Source organism: Ylistrum balloti, unplaced genomic scaffold (genome assembly GCF_031769215.1).
Source record: "Ylistrum balloti isolate Yb309-2 unplaced genomic scaffold, AGI_CSIRO_Ybal_v1 Utg369616, whole genome shotgun sequence".
Classification (NCBI taxonomy): domain Eukaryota; kingdom Metazoa; phylum Mollusca; class Bivalvia; order Pectinida; family Pectinidae; genus Ylistrum; species Ylistrum balloti.
Window position 1 is genome coordinate 1,608,948 of NW_026781889.1, and position 17,416 is coordinate 1,626,363.

General features: G+C 35.4%; 1 protein-coding gene across 1 annotated transcript; it reads left to right on the plus strand.

Moving 5' to 3' along the window:
* Nucleotides 1–8,125: 8,125 nt before the first annotated feature.
* LOC132548279 (insulin-like growth factor-binding protein-related protein 1) lies at nt 8,126–16,219 on the plus strand. The gene is made up of 4 exons (XM_060212135.1): nt 8,126–8,710; nt 11,900–12,049; nt 12,260–12,436; nt 14,955–16,219. The coding sequence occupies exons 1-4, from the start codon at nt 8,302–8,304 to the stop codon at nt 14,984–14,986; spliced, it is 768 nt and encodes a 255-aa protein (XP_060068118.1). The 5' UTR covers nt 8,126–8,301; the 3' UTR covers nt 14,987–16,219.
* The last annotated feature ends 1,197 nt before the right edge of the window (nt 16,220–17,416 follow it).

Sequence of the window (17,416 nt, forward strand, 5' to 3'; positions counted from 1 at the left end):
TTGTTGTTGCTGTCAATACACAAATACACACGATATTTAAAATAGGTAAAATATTATATATAGAGGTGTATGTTTCAACAAAATTAAATGCCCATGAAAAAGCCATCTTTGAAAATACCACAAAAATTGAGCCCCTCAAAAATATATGAGTTAACAGTATATAAACTATCATTGAAGTTGGAGAGAGGGAAATCTTTCAAATTTGGATGCTTGACTTTCTTAATTGAATCCATGCCAGGGATAGCTTTATTTTCTCAATCATCCTTGAATTTTAGAATATCTTTCAGTTTTAGGACCAAATTAATTAAGGTATGCAACAGGCATCTATAAAGTCATATATAAAAGCTTGGTACAGAAAAACATGAATTCTTAAAATATTTTTCAAGTTATTACATGTATATATAAATATATATCATTAAAAATTATATCCTAAAACTTGAAAGTTCTCTGAAGGTTTATGTATGATTGTGAAATATCTGTTTGTTGTTTGTTATTTGTAAATAAGATTATACCAGAAGCCTGAGTAGTGCATCACCCCAAGTCGTGCCAATTTTTGTACAAAGACGCCTAGATGTATGTAATATTTTTATCTAGCTCTTCAATGTAAGTACTTTATGATATATATCTGCTGAGTAGACCAAAACATATTTTGAAGATTTCTAACGGTATTTGCTTAGCAGAACATGTTTTGTGGATGTACATTTGTTGCCAGTGTTATTCTATATCACATTAAGGATAATATCTTTGTTTATTACAAACATGATCACGAGTGATGAAAAAAACTTTTGTTAAGACTTACGAAGATACCTGATAACTTGAGGTCAACACATAGTTTTGTTGTTATCAACTTCAGGAAATATCTGTTAACTTTCTTGGATTGATAAAGCAGGACATTTTGAAAAATACTAATTTGAGTCTGTATTAGCATCTTGATTTTTTACCCATCAGTGGTTGCCCTGCTTTTTTTAGATGGCAAAAAATATGGTGACTTCTTTGTATTATTGTTATTACTATAACTTGATTTTTATAGTGACTGCTAAAATATGCTTATTTTGTTGATGATGGTGCACTGTTACTTTAGCAATATAATGGCTGTTACGACAAACAGTACAGTGTGCTAAAATCTTACTAGAATGGTAGTGATCGTGACTCATGAGATTTATGAATTTCATTGCTTTACATGGTATGCAGTGTTAAGTTATGCCCATACTTATTTTCAGGCATAAGTAGAAAGTTTTATATCAAAGCTGAATATAGGAAATGTGTTTTTTGTATATAAGCATTGAAATGCTCTATTTAGTGTGAGGAGAAATAAACAATACAAAAAATGGGCAAATTTTTACCTGTGTACAACAGATAAGGGTACTGAAAATAATTACATGTACACACTGTACTGATAATAACAATGGCGTGTGCTTTCTAAAAATATGTTTGCTGCTAGTACTCCAGTCTAACAAGCTCCACCATATTAATTTTTTGATACATTTTCTTTATAAAGATTAGTTCTACTATGGACTTAGATACAGATAAATGTACATCTAAGTCCATGGTTCTACCTGATATTTTTTATTAGGATATAGAAGGTAGAATCAAGTAGAGTTAAAGATACACCTTGTAGATGAAATGATTATAGAAGATGTTAGTCCAGGTCTTTGCAAAAAAACAAACTTTTTGTTAACCTTTAAAAATTTGAACTACTTAAAATTAATCCCAACCTTTGCAGTATATTAGTATATTACAGTATGATAATAACAAGATGAAGACAAACTACAAATATTGGGGAAAATATAGACATGAAAACATGTCAGGAAGAGAAAATTATTGTGTTAAAGGTGCTTGTAGTGATATTGTATATTTCAAAGAAAAATTTTAACCATACTGAGTGCATGGTAAAATGTTACACAAATATATACTTTGCATGGAATTTTGAAAATGACCTTAATGCTACGACCAATATAAAAGAATTGAATAATGAAAAACTAGAGTGCTGATTAATATGTTACAATGCTAAAGCCTATTAATTATAAATATATCTGGAGGAGTTTTGATATCAAAGTTTGTTTATATTTGTTTGGTATTGTTTACCTAGTCAGCATCAATCCTAAGCTAGATAAAATAGATCTATAGTCTTGAAAAACTGAGCTAATACTAAGCTACTATTTTTTATAGAAAATCTTAAACAAAGTGAAAATTAGCCGATTCCGAGAAGTGTAAAACAAATCCTAAGCTCTGTTGAGCCAATTGTGAATGGAATGTGTTGTGCCATGGGAGGAGCACATTGGAAGGTAACTATCGCATGTAACAGAAATGTCTGTATTTGCTTATTGCTATGGTTTTTGAAGCGTCCTGGAAAGAATCCTATTTATTGAATGTCATCTCGCAAAACACTGACTTGAATTTTTTTTTTTTTAATTTGAATATATGTCTTAAAAGACTACTTGTCCTTCATGAAATCCTTCAACTATGACAGATTTTTAATTGTTAGGACATCAAGTTCCTTCCATGTCTCAGTCAGATTATCATATCTTTTACTGGTCTTGTAAAGCTAATAGCAAAAACACATAGAATTTACTAGGGAAAACAAAAACTGGCTTCAACCAGGAATTTTACTGTTAGATATCAAAACACACTAGCCAATATCATACATCAAAACGCACTAGCCGATATCATATGTATATCAAAACACACTAGCAGATATCATATGTATATCAAAACACACTAGCCGATATCATATGTATATCAAAACACACTAGCCGATATCATATATCAAAACACACTAGCCGATATCATATATCAAAACACACTAGCCGATATCATATATCAAAACACACTAGCCGATATCATATATCAAAACACACTAGCCGATATAATATGTATATCAAAACACACTAGCCGATATCATATATCAAAACACACTAGCCGATATCATATATCAAAACACACTAGCCGATATCATATATCAAAACACACTAGCCGATATCATATATCAAAACACACTAGCCGATATCATATATCAAAACAATCTATCAGATATCATATATCAAAACAATCTATCAGATATCAAAACAATCAGATTCATTGTCTTCAATAATACTACCCTTACCCAGATTTGAAAATATGAAGACTAAAGAAGAGTTGTCAACCATGGTCAGATGGTTTCATGTGTCATGCTACTGTGTTACAATCATGACAATGCAAATGAAGGCAATATGGGTGACCTTCACAATCTGTAAACCTCTTACAAATATCACAAACCAGCAAAAAATACCATTTGTTTACATCTTAGCCTGCATTAGCTAATATTTTAATCAGAAACAGCTAAAGTTGACCTGTGTTATATTTACAATTTCAGTTGTGATAGTTATTGTATGTAGAGTCTATTTAATAGAAAAATAAGTGGTCTTTTTAAAGTTAGATTCAACTTTTCTGCAACTGGATAAATGAGACATACAACAATAAACATGATTTTTTTCAAATCTCTTACTTGAATCAGTGTATAAAGGAGATGTGTTTTAGCCATTACTGTTGGAATTGGAAAATTGATAATGATTTATGCTCTGGGTTATCATAAATGTTGATATGCAGGGTCTATGGTAAACAAAAAATACTGAAATACTGATGTGCAGGGTCTATGGTTTACCATAAAAACTGATATGCAGGGTCTATGGTAGGTCATAAATACTGATATGCAGGGTCTATGGTTTACCATAAATACTGATATGCAGGGTCTATGGTTTACCATAAATACTGACATGCAGGGTCTATGGTTTATCATAAATACTGATATGCAGGGTCTATGGTTTACCATAAATACTGATATGCAGGGTCTATGGTTTACCATAAATACTGATATGCAGGGTCTATGGTTTACCATAAATACTGATATGCAGGGTCTTTTATACCATAAAACTGAAATGCAGGGATTATATAATTATTTGACATCCAATGTCATTTTACATATGCAAAAATACTACATGAGAGATAGTTTCATATTGATTTTATATGTACCGCAAACATGAAAATCACTTAAAATAATTATCTGCGAAGAAATTAAAACCTATTCATCTAATGCAAAAAAATGTGGTCAACACCTTCAGAAACTATGGTGGTATGCTTTAAGTGGCATACAAATATATATTAAGCTAATTTGTATAATATAGTGTTAAAGATGCTTAAGGTTTATAGCAGAATATATTCTCATTGAAATAACATAGCATTCATAGAACTATAAATGAACCAACATTCATGTTTAAATATCAATTATTTCCTCCCTTGGATGATAATGTTATGAGTCACAGATTTTTTATCAAGGTATATGTATTGATGCTTTTCAGGTGTACTTTTCATTGAAATATTTATCACCTTCATAGTCACAAAAACTGTTACATTATATGATTACATTTGTATGAAATGTTTCCTTCATTTTATTTCATATGTACATAGCATACACATACATACCTACACAAACTTTTCATTCAAATATTAGTCCACCGAGAGTCCCCTGAGTAAAAAAACAAAATAAAAAAAAAAATCAGGTGTGTATTTGTATACTTTTGTGTTTGTAGTTGTTATTTGTAGATTTTTTGTTAATATGTTTTGTCGGCAGGTACGACTGTAAGATATGTTATTGGTTTTTATTCAAAGAATATATAATACAGCTGTATTTTTTAAATTCTATTTAGTTTTGGTTCTTGTATCATGTAGATATTTTAAAGCCTGTTTTGATATGTTCATCTCTCTCTATTAAAGAATATCATAGTAAAAATTGTTAGTTTTCATTGTGATGTATGAAAGCATATATAGCCATCTCACACCTGTAGTGTACTGACAAACTTCATATAGTCTGACAGGTGACTCGGTAACATACACATCTGTAAAAGGAATCATAAGCCCACTTTCTCACAAAAAAAAGATAATGAAAAAAGGATGTTAATAACAATAATGGAAACTAATTTGTGTAGATGATTTTGTGGCTAAGATTCTTTAACAAAGAAGCTTTTTTCATATATTTTCCACATCAAAATGTTTTGTGAAAACAATCAACAGCCACAATGATTCCATACTTCACACTTTTTTCTGCACCAAATACAAATCACTCAGTCTTACATTATACCTGTAATTACTGTGACCTCTCCACCACGATGTTGTTGATGTTTATGTGAAATATGCTGATCTGAAGAATTACACTGAACAATACAAAATAAATTGGTCTTAGTATTTCTTTGAAAGAAGATCATTGAGGACTGTATCACAGTTGATCCCAGAGACAGGAGACCTTGTGTCAATATCATTCATTTGAATATATCTTTTAGCCCTTATATTAAGCATAAAAGAACTATTATCATGACTCTGGGACTTTCATTAGATCAGAAGAAGTGATTGAACAGTATAATACATTTGATCCCTGTGACCTTGAAAGTAACCCGAAATCATTCATTTGTACAAACATATAGGTGGTCCTTTTGCTTTTTAGATAGAATTTTGTTGAAAAATTGAAACTGGGTTGAGGTCAGCCTCTTAAACCAACTTGATAGTCCTTCATCCCAGCAGGCTACTTTCAAAAAAGCCTTACCCTTCTGTCAGGGTGAATGAAGAATTGGTATGGCAATTTGGAGATAATTGAACACGGTGACCTTGAAAATATCACAAGGTCATTCATTTTAACAAACCTATTAACTCACATTATTCTATGTATTGGTCCAATATCATAATTCTAGTTCTTTCAAATATTTGGAAAAAGAGTCATTTGTTTCTCAACACAAATATATTTATTCTAATAAATGACAGAGGTATCCTTGCCCTCCACAGAAGTGATGAAATGAAATAAAAGTTCATTCCAAATATTGAATACACATGTTTCTGTACCACTGAGTGTACATTGTAGTTACCAAGTATTAAATACACATGTTTCTGTACCACTGAGTGTACATTGTAGTTACCAAGTGTGGATCTGAGATAGCTAAGAAAGCTGAAATATTAAAAAGAAATGAAGAAATATCCTTACTAGTAAGATCACTGATCATATAAAGTAATGAGTTTGAAACTGAAATATTTTGAATAATTCATATTTGATAAAAATACAAAATATTCTAGTTCAAAATCGTACCACTTTTCATTAAGAATTAAGCCAGATCGCACAACTGAGCAACATAACCTTACAGATGTTTGTACACACAATCTGCCGATTATGGACGATGTACTTAAGATATTTGAATGTGTTTTGTAATCCCATAACTATGATCATTGTCAGGAGCTATATCTGACATTAACAACACTTTTGAATAGTGTATAGTTATGAGAACGAAACTTTCAATTGTCGGCGTTGACAGCTTAAGTACAGCACTCAGAATCTTCACATTTCTTTCAGTCACGATGACCGTCGTTTACAAACTCTCAGTGTCGCGATTTCAAACAATTTCAGACACAAAATACATATATCCTTTCAGTAACAAGTTTCTGAAACTGTTTTACTGTGGTTTGGTAATTTACATTCCGGAGACCCGGTGTCAATTAACGATAGAAACATCCTGGGAAAGTCGTCAATTTGGGGATTCCGTACTTTTTCCCCCGAGATGGTGCTATCTATTCCACTTCGACATAATTTGACCAACATTGGACTAACGTTAAGCGTTTTGAAGGAAGTTTGTCGTAATGTTACAGAAGGTTTGCCTCTGTAATTTGACAGATTTGTGATCAAGATGACTACGCTACGATTACATAGTGATTCGAGAAAGCTAAACCGAAGAACTAAGGACAACGATTGTTACAATCAATTGTAATTAGTATTTTTCATCATTTTGTAAATGAACCGATATCGATGAAATTTATGTATCGGTATTTTCCCGGAAAATTATATATAAAACTACCGTTAGCTAATAGGAACAAGGGATCCCATAGAGAACTTAGCGTCAACTATTACTCGGTCTTTACCAAGTTATTTTAAATTGTATTTTCCCCTGGAGTTTTCTATTATTTCCTCAGTTTTGCTCTTACATATATGAGATTTGAAAAGAAATTCTCTGAAGAAATATAGTGATAATTATTTTTCACTGCTAAATCAAAGATGATCACCTGTCGGCCATTTTGTTTCCTAATTAGTCCCTAAATGATAAGGGTATACCTTGGGACCAAGTAAACACGTGAAATTTGAGAAATGTCGATAACAAACTTTAATAGTCAATATCCAAAATGGCCACTTGTCTGTCATTTTGTTTTCCCAAACATTTTAAATTTTAGTCATGGACCCATGTGAACTTACTCCAAGATGACCGCCTGTTAGTTACTATGTTTTTCTAATAAGTTCTAAAATAGAAAAGAAAAAAAAGTGCAACTAGGGCCCAAGGGGAACCTATAGGTGAAATTTAAGAAAGTCCAAGCAGCACCCTCAACATATAGTGATAACAAATTTTCCTTGTCAAATTCCAAGATGGCTACCTGTCAGCCATTTTGCTTTTTTATCAATCCCAAAATCAAAAGAGCGCAAAACTAGGGGCTAAGGAGAACCTATATTTGAAATTTGAGAAATATCTGTCCAGTTCTTCTCAAGAAATAGCGATAACAAATTGATAGCCAAAATCTGTGCAGAATAGTTGATTACGTATATGACAATGGAGTAATGTGTTACAGTTTGTATGAATTTTAAGATACAAAATATAACAAAACTATGTAAGGACCTCACCACTCATAAGCCTGGCATGTTGAGTTTGGTTCACATGAGTCTATAAAGTGCCATCACAAGAGATGTGGCTATTCAGATATTTTTACTTCCGATGTGAATAATGAGGTAACTGTTGCTCCCCCGTACTTTGGGAATGAGTAAGTCCTGAGATACAGCCGAGCGTTATATATTCATATCAGACACCCTGACATAAGTCAGATGAAGTTCCTCCCAGGGGCACCTTGAGGGTGTTCTGAAAATCACGATAAAAGAAGAGCAATCCGTATTTATTTTGAATCCTCTGGTCTTCATCTTTACTTTAATATTATTTCTTACAAATATGGAAACATAATTTCAAACGTCTTTATTTATAAAGTGAAAAGCAAAAGTAAATTGCCACAGGTCGTGTTTACCTGGCCCTCTTGAGTGCCCCTTGTGCCAAATCTCTTCACTACATACTCTGTAAACACCTCATGCACTAGGCCCCCTCCTTGGGAAAAGTATAGAGTTACACTCAGCTGGTATATCCTAACTTCGTTTCGGAACTAATGGTACCGCTGACCAGGTCAACGTAAGCACAAGAGAAAAACGAATCCTTTGTTTCGCCAAACTTTTCTTTCTGAATCTCAACTAGTAGGATTATCATGGGGGTTTGGTTGAGATATTTTGCAGTGTTATGTCTTTGTGCTGCGTCATGGGCTGCGGAAGATTGTGGCGAGTGTAATAGGAACGCATGTCCAGTCCTGGACACGTCAAAATGTCTGGCCAGTTTTAAAAGGGATCGTTGCGACTGTTGTCTGGTATGTCTACAGCACGAGCTACAACCGTGTGACTTACCAAACCAGCCCTACCAGTACGGCGAATGCGGGGACTACCTCACGTGCACTAAAGGTGCAGGGAACGCAGGGCAGTGTACCTGTGTCAACCAAGAAGTGATCTGCGGTTCTGACGGCGTCACATACGATAATCTGTGTCAGCTCCATCAAGAGAATTCCCAGCGGGAGGAAGTGGTCATCGTCAAATCGTTCGGAAAGTGCAAAACAGAATTTCCGGGTATGTATACCCTTTATTATTATTATTATTATTATTATTATTTATCTGTACTTCAAGCTTGAAGAAAAATATTCGTGTTTAGGTGTTTTCACCAAAAAGCTCACCAAGCATGTTAAGACAACTGAAGTGTTGTGCAGATTCATATGTGTTAATCGTATTTATATGTAACTCTGATTATTATTTGTCACGTGATGTAAAACACATTAAAGTGATATAAACAACATTGCAGACTAAGTAATATGATATGATGGATGTAGTCTTCTGTTATACGTCCCTGGCTTGATCAAGTCTTTACCGCCATAACCTATAAATGTTGTATACTTTTATCATTATATTACTATACGACATCTTTTAATATAGACAGAAAATTAAATACACAAGATTGATAAAGGAAACAAACAAAAAACAGGGGAAAATCCATATTTATTTGCGATATTTACGTATATAATCACATAGCTGGGACTGGTGGTCTACCAATGCCAACTTTGTAACTTCGTAGTTTTGTGACTATAAGAATACAGACTTGTGTATTTATTTTAGAACTTTTTTAAAAATATGATAGGAGACTTTGTGTGATGCGATTCAAAGTTTTTGATTACAAAACGTTTTGTCACCTGATCATAAGCTCCCGATGTCTTGTTTTTGCTTTTTTTTTGGCTTGTCGCACGAGCTAGTATAGCTTATCTCTCTTGTCAATCAATTCAGATAACGTATTTCTTGAATTAGCGGAGGTCTGGCGAGGAGCTTGTGGGAAGCAGTAGAATAATATCCTTATCTTATCTACGATTACGTACCTACTTACTGTGAGATACGAAAGGTATTAAGGCACACTTAATACTTTTGACGACCACTTGAAAAAATTTGGGCGTAGAGGGGCCTCACCAGCGGGGATTATGACTGCAGCAACTGTTTGACCAATCAAACACATGTTTGCATGTTGTGTATTTATGTGATTAACACGTCAAATAAAGTCTTAAACATTGAGGGCGAAGCATGGGCTGGAATCACAGAGAATTAAGTACATATAATCTATTCCAACAGTTGTATTAAATTCGAGTATAAGTGTGATAGGTAATTCAAATAGGGAACCGTCGGATCAATATACAGTGACGTATTTGATGGATTGTGTTCTATTTTGTGTCCTGTTCAGGCCTCGAACTCACGATTTACGGCACCAAATCGCCAAACCAACTGTTTCTGGTGTATTTAGTTTAAACAATACTTTTATTCAATTTTCAACAATTTTACATGTAGATTATAAAAGGGATTTACACCGCATATATATCGGAATGGAAATACCAATGAAAGTCGTACCAGAATTGAAAATTTAGGACAGTGGTACTGTACATGTGTAACATGAGGAGGAAAATGCACTACCGGAAAGTGGTTCGAACCCGTGACCCTTCGAAATCTACCTGGTCGCCGACGATCGACCACCGTCCAGTTTAGTTCAATTACCTTATAACAGTTACACAAAAACAAGCGAGTAAAACCTGCCGAAAACTCTATCGTCTTACACTTGAAGTCACAGTTAGTACGTAGATTCCACGTAGACATTCAAACCACAGAGCTTCAGTTTCGGGATTTGGCGTGATGTATGACATAAGTAAATAACCACAACACTAAACAACAGTTTTAAAAGCATTCCGAAACCTTATAAAACGTTGTGGTATCGATGCTCAGTTTCGGGATTTTCTTTTTACATATCGATACCCCCAATTATTTTAAAAGGTTTCAGAATGTGTGTAAATTATAGGGGTTTCTCACACATCGTATTTAACTGATTAAAAAAGTAAAATCATCACTTAAAAATCAACTTTTAACTGTAAGGAAATGTTAAATCTGTTTCAACAAAGTTAAAATTCCCCCCTACTCTCTCTCAAGCTAACAAATCATTTAAGACGGATTTGCCTCGTCATCAACATGTGGTTTTCTACTTATAAACACACATCTATCGTCTATGATCCTGCATGGACATATGTATGACTCACAGAAGAACGCTATACCGTAGACGCTTGCTAATTTATGTATATATATATATACGTGTATTGAAGAAGTTAATTGTACGAGTAAATAGTAATACATGTACTTGTACCAAGAACACAGGGATTTGTCTCGATGAGTTAATGAATGACTATGCGGATCTGACGCCCCTCCCCCTTCCTGTCTCTTCCTCATAGTCAATTGATAATTCACTCATCTAGACAAGCCCCTGTGCCACAAAGAACGTAAAACATGTTGAATTTTCTTTATGAGTTTTCTTCTCCTATCTATTTTGGACGAAAGCAGAAGCTAAGCATAACATTATTGTACTCATATCCGCAGTATCCGGATGTATGCGTAGTGTAGAGCTCGCGTGTACCGGAAGTGCACGCGTCGTCTGCTGACACTTCCAGCAGTGTTATTGTAAATGATATATTACAGATGTCTGGAGTTAGAAACACGGGAGGTCGGTACCAACTCACAAGTAAGGAGTTTGTCTCAATAACAGTATTTCTTGAACTTACTTGTATACTCGCTAAATATTTATAAACAGCACCTCTCCATCGTATTTTCTGGTCGGGAAGCTGATAGAACACTGGATACTGATAGGTCTCCGATCGTTGAATCCTGGTGTAGCCTGTGTCGGTTTATGATTCTAAGGAAGCTGAGAAACAATCAGTCTGTGCTATGATGGTTTTGTCCTTGGACGGTTTATTCCAATGGCTCTGATTGAAATGCGAGAGTCCTCCCCTCCTAGGGCATACCTCAGAGAACTAGTGCCTAGCTACTACAAGAATACCCCGCATCAAAAAGAATGTTTAGGGGCGATAAACAGACAAGACACACAAACAAACAAACAAATCTCCGACAGCGATATTTTTGTAAATATGTTTGAAAATTAAGATTGATTTCCAGATGGATCGTGAGACCATTTTAGATCTATTTTACCGACGTTGGTATATAATGTTGATAGTATGACCACTCCACACAATCTGAATATATGTATATTATTTCCACACATACGGTCCTCAGAAGAAAACACACTTCTTCCTATGATTTAAGGTGAAGCTCTGAAGAAGAAGAAGATAATAATACCGTATAAAAGAACTTGTCCAGTGATTAAACATCTTTTCTGGAAGTTAGTGATGAATGAATTTTTAATCTACTTCTCTAACATGTAATTAAAACAATGTTTTATTGTTTTAGCTTCGGCACCTGTTATCACTAGCGGACCCCCGGATATTGCGAATGGAACCGGAAGTAACATTGCTATGATATGCGAGGCAACAGGAAGTCCGATCCCGTATATCTTTTGGCTCTTCACAAGGGCTGGTGGAACCGTCTTCAATATGCCTGGTAATACTGTAATACTGCATAGTTGGAAAATGAAAATGAATTTGGAAAGTTTATCAGCGGTGATCTAACACGTTTTGTAAATTTTATGTGAAAAGAACACAACTTAGAATCATGTACTTTGCATTCAGTATTCATATTACAACTCTTCTACTATGGACATTTTACGTTAACAAATACTTCCGTTAAGCTATTTCCGGTTTATAATTTCAGGAGCTGACAAAGACATATCCATGAACCTTCGTGGGGGACCAGAAGAGAACCAAGTAACGGGCTGGCTTCAGATAATGAACATCGCTAAAATACACGAAGGAGATTACAAATGTGTTGCTAAGAACACCGAAGGTTCTGATGACGCTTCTGCAAGACTCAAGGTCATCGAAACTATTGGTAAGAATGCGTAGGGCGCACAAGGGGCTTGGTACGAATGTTTAACCTATGTTCCTGGCAAGTTCCTGATCATCGATACTCCATAGGTTACGCTCACTATCGCTCTCTGCACCTCTGAAATATTTCCTGCTAAAATTGAATTTGATTGATCTAAAACGGATTTCAGGTGAGAAAAACTAAACCAATCACAGACTGATACGCTCCTTGAAGATTGCAAGGGAACGACACACAACTTAAAATCCAGTAAAACAAACCGTTATGCGACCTCGTCACTTCGTTTGATATATATCAAAGAGTCAAACTAGTCTTCTCGTCTTACCCTTAAGGTGTCGCACATGGAACCTTCAATTTTGACATGTGATGCTCCAGAGGTACAGAGAGCAATAGTGAAAGTTGAGTGTCGAGGATGCCAGTCTTCGTGGCGTGTTCAGAAATAATAGGTAAAGGTACCATTACGGATTTTCCGTGATATTGATAGGGGTATCTTCCCCTCTGCTAACACTGGTTTGAACATGTATCCAGATTTATAATTACTCAATCACGTTTATTTTGGATTTTATTCAATGACTTGTATGTTGCGATCAACCCTTGTGGTCACTTCAGAAAATGAAACTGTTAGGTTTTTGAAGTCTTAACAGAAATGCGGTGATGAAAATAAGACATTATGTTTCAGAAGGACGCAAATTTTAATTTTAGCTTACTACCATCAGATGGTGGGCTATTCAAATCGTCCTACGTCAGTGGTCCGTCGTCCGTCCGTCCTTAAAAAATATGAAATCGCTATTTCAAAATGACCTAGAGGTATTTTGCCGAGTAATGGTTATTATCCACATTTCTTAAGAAGTACTGAATGGATCTCTCTCAAATTTCATACGTATGTTCCTTTTGGTCTCCACTTGTGCACGTTGATTTTTGGACTAATAAAAAACATAATGACTTCCAGGCGACCTATTTGGATTTCGCCATTTATACAAAGGAATGTTTAAATTTCTTATCATTAAGAGCATTATGCAAGGTCACAAAGGCAAATACATATTGCCAATCGGTGTCCATATTTGCACTTCAGGAACGTCTTGTTAGATGTCTAAGGGAAATTGGGCGGGTTGCTGATAGACCTAGGTCTTGGCGTCCGCGCGTGACGTCACAACATCAGGACTGATTTATTCGTCTCGCGCATTTGCGCAATCGGCACCTTACTGCCTCTGAATCTTAGGTACTCATAACTGTCCGATCCATGCAAAAACTAAGGAAACGATTGCGGGAAGTTGGTTTGCTGGCACGTCACTCGTTTGTAAGTCTGCCCTTTACCGCTGCTTGTCGCATGCGTCGTATGACTTGGGTGGCAGCACATGCCCCAAGGATATTCAAATTGCGGATGAGACCCAGTTCACCTTGTATCGAATTGACTTTTGCGTAGTAAAGACCGATGGGTTTGGAGGTGGATCGGCTATGGTTTGGGGAGGAATCTGACATTGATTTAATCATCACTGGTTGTGGTAGCGGGTAATTTAATTGGCGAAATGTATAGAGATGAAATCCTCCGACCCCATGTTGTCCCATTATTACAGCAAAACAGCCTCACATTCCAGCAGGATAATGTTCGGCCCCATGTAGCGATGATCTGTCGCTAACTTTAATATCCACCCACTGGACAGTCCGCCATACAGCCCCGACTCATCCCCTATTGATCCCTTGTGGGACCAGTTGGATAGACAGGTTCGACGATGCCAGCCTCCCCCTATTTCTCTAGCCCAACTGAGAGCATTCCTTTTGGAAGAATGGGCCAACATCCCAATGAGGAGGATAACTCCATGCCTACGAGAATCCGGGCTTTGGAGAGAGCGAATGGGGGACATACCCTGTATTGACTAGCCAGCTCCACAATTAGTTTCGATTTCAGGTTATAGAATTCTCTTTCAATTCCCTTTAATTGCTCCTAAAAAAACTTACCAGATACATGTCGTTGAGTTTGCAGTATGTTCTGTATGGATTAATCTTCATTCTTACTTAAAGCACTGAACATTAGAATCATCATCAAAGTTTACCCCTTAAGTATATATTAAAAACAGAAAAGTATGTGTTCATTATGCGATTCAGATAATTGATAAATCTATGAAAGTTCAAGCGACCCGACTGTGTTGCATTTCTTTACTTTATTCTTAATCTCTTAAAATTTTCACACACAATATTATAAAGTGCTCACGGTAAATAAGAGATAGAATTAAATTTCCGTTGAATATCCTATCATTATTGAACTGGAAAATAGTTAAAAGGTGCTTCAAGAGTTAGGCTGAAACTCTTGTTTGGAAAATGGAGATTGTCACTAAATTAAAGAAAGAAACATTTTAATTCCTTTTCGACGACCAACGTAATCCTGGAATTACAGTCCAGTTATTGGATTTCTTTGCTACCAGTGGTATCTAAAAATAGATTTCGAGGTTGCTCTGACACAATGTATTCTCACAAAGTGGCAATTTCTTTCAATCCGTTACATTAACCACACATTTCATATTTTCAGACATACCTGAGGAGACAGGCGATGGGATCTAAACATGTGATAGCCTAAAGCAGGGGAGCTGTGACGTCATTAGATGCATGATGACGGCAGAGATGGCGTAAAAAAGGACCCCGTCAGTCTTTCTTACTTCATTCATTAGTTCTTCGGTAGATTTTTTTCGCGCAATTTTAACATTTTGTTATTTTCATTCTGCTGGTATTAAACATGTTATATTCTAATGTGTGTTTCCATGGAGACGAGGATGATGGTAACCGATGGAATTTCTGTTTTCGACCTGAAAGTGTCATAGAGATGGAGCGAAGATTGCTCTTCACAGACCTGTACTGAACATGTTTCTAGATATGGGATCGGTTTTGATGGCAATATAAAATCTGTTTTATTATTTCCGCTGGACATGCAAAGAGTTGTCGTTCCTGAAATAAGAGGAACGACAACTATAGAAGAGAATGTCAGGTGTTTATTTAAGTCTAAAACCTAGATAACATTGAAATGATGTTTGATTGATGGAATATTTAAATGATAAAGAGGAAATTGTGCACGTATACCATAAAGAATTAGCTTGAAAGACAGGTTTTAAACTGAAGGGGGAACGCGTCATTTTATGTGAATGCTATATTTTTCTAATTCAGAAATGCTTCTTAGATTTTGATAACAATGAACAAAATTTTTAGAACTTAAAATATTTTTTAAGTTCATCCAACTGATATATCACGCCTCGTTTCTTTTTCACCTGAAAAAATCACGAAAACGAAAGCTCTCCAAATTCGTGACGAAATCTACATAGACATTCATGTCTTGGTGTTGCTTTATGTAACTAAGGGAAAATAACATCGTTAGCCATTTCAGTGTTTAAATAACTCTTATATCTATATATAGTTCGCCTATGAAACTTGAAAATGTTATTGACATTCGTTAATATTCCAAAATGAAAGGATCTGATTTTAAAAAGCAAGAAATCGAAATCGGCTGATGGAATAATGAAAATTATAGGTTATCAATGGAGATCGGCATGCTCGGTCTGTTACGAACTGCTTATTTTGATGTCTAAATGTTTTCAGCGTCAGGTGTTAGAGTTGTTTTACATACATGTATTATTTTGTCTTTTGCTAGAATTGATATTGTCTGTAGTTATTTTTTGTCTTTGATGTGCTATACGCATTTGTTCGACAACAAAACGTCGCAAGTCTTCCATAGCAGTACATGTACAGAAACCTGTACATGCGATAGAGAACCAAAGTCAGAAATAAACCATTATAAATGATAAAGACTGACTTTGTTTATTGACACTTATTTTCTCAGTTTTCCAGCTTGCGTTGCAGTACACTGTATGGTAGAAGATTAACCGATCATTTTCTCCAAGATTTCGTCAATCTTTTCCAGTTCACGCCATTACAAGATTCCGTTGAAAAACGTGTTTGTGTCGGATATGAATGTATTTAATTTAATTATTTTTCTGTTTTGCTATTTGTATCATTATCTGGAAAATGACTACATTAGTTTATATGGTCATAAAAGTTATGGATTAAATCGCGGAAGATTAAGTATTGAGTAGTCATCAACCGTCGTGTTTACATTTCGTACTTCTCTTTTCATCTACATACACTGTGACATCAGTGATAATTGAGATGGTAATCTGGCTGCAATAATGGCACAATATCTTTTCCGAAATCGATGATCCATGCCATATGAAAAAGTCTACAGTTGTGTCCTTCTTTTTTGCCCGACATCAAACTTTGACCGTGGCCACGAGGTCAATTATTGGTAGTCCGTGAGCCGATAACTGTGGTAGAGATTGATGCCTCGTAAGTTACTTCCAGAGTGCCCTGCGTTTGCTGTGATTGTAAGGAACGATAACTGTGGTAGAGATGGATGCCTCGTAAGTTATCTCCAGAATGCCTTGCGTATATTGTGATTGTAAGGAACGATAACTGTGGAAGAGATTGATGCCTGGTAAATGACCTCCGGTGTGCCTTGCGTGTATTGTGATTGTAAAGAACGGTAACTCTGGTAGATATTGATGTCTCGGAAGTTACCTCCAGTGTGCCTTGCGTGTATTGTGATTGGCCTACTGTACCTTATTTTAAAAGACAAAGCTCGATTTGATCTGATTGTTAGGCTTATGCAAAGTGTAAATATTATGTTGTACACGATATGTAGAAAAAAGTTTGAACTCTTGTAAATCGAAAAAATGCAGACGATAACAGAGAAGAACTCGATAAGATCGATTTATATACGTCACACCACGGTATTAACTCGACATTTTAAAGCTAGCAACGCCTCAATATTGCAATGCCGCTCCGATGTCCTTGGGTTCTGCTTCAGGTGAGAGGGTCCCATTACAACCCTGGGTACATTGTAGGTCACATCGTTGCTTTTTATCACACTGGATTAACCTATTTACAATGGAACTCTAGAAGGCAAAAAGATCTTTCATTGGTCAAGATCAAAGTCAAACGAAGGGA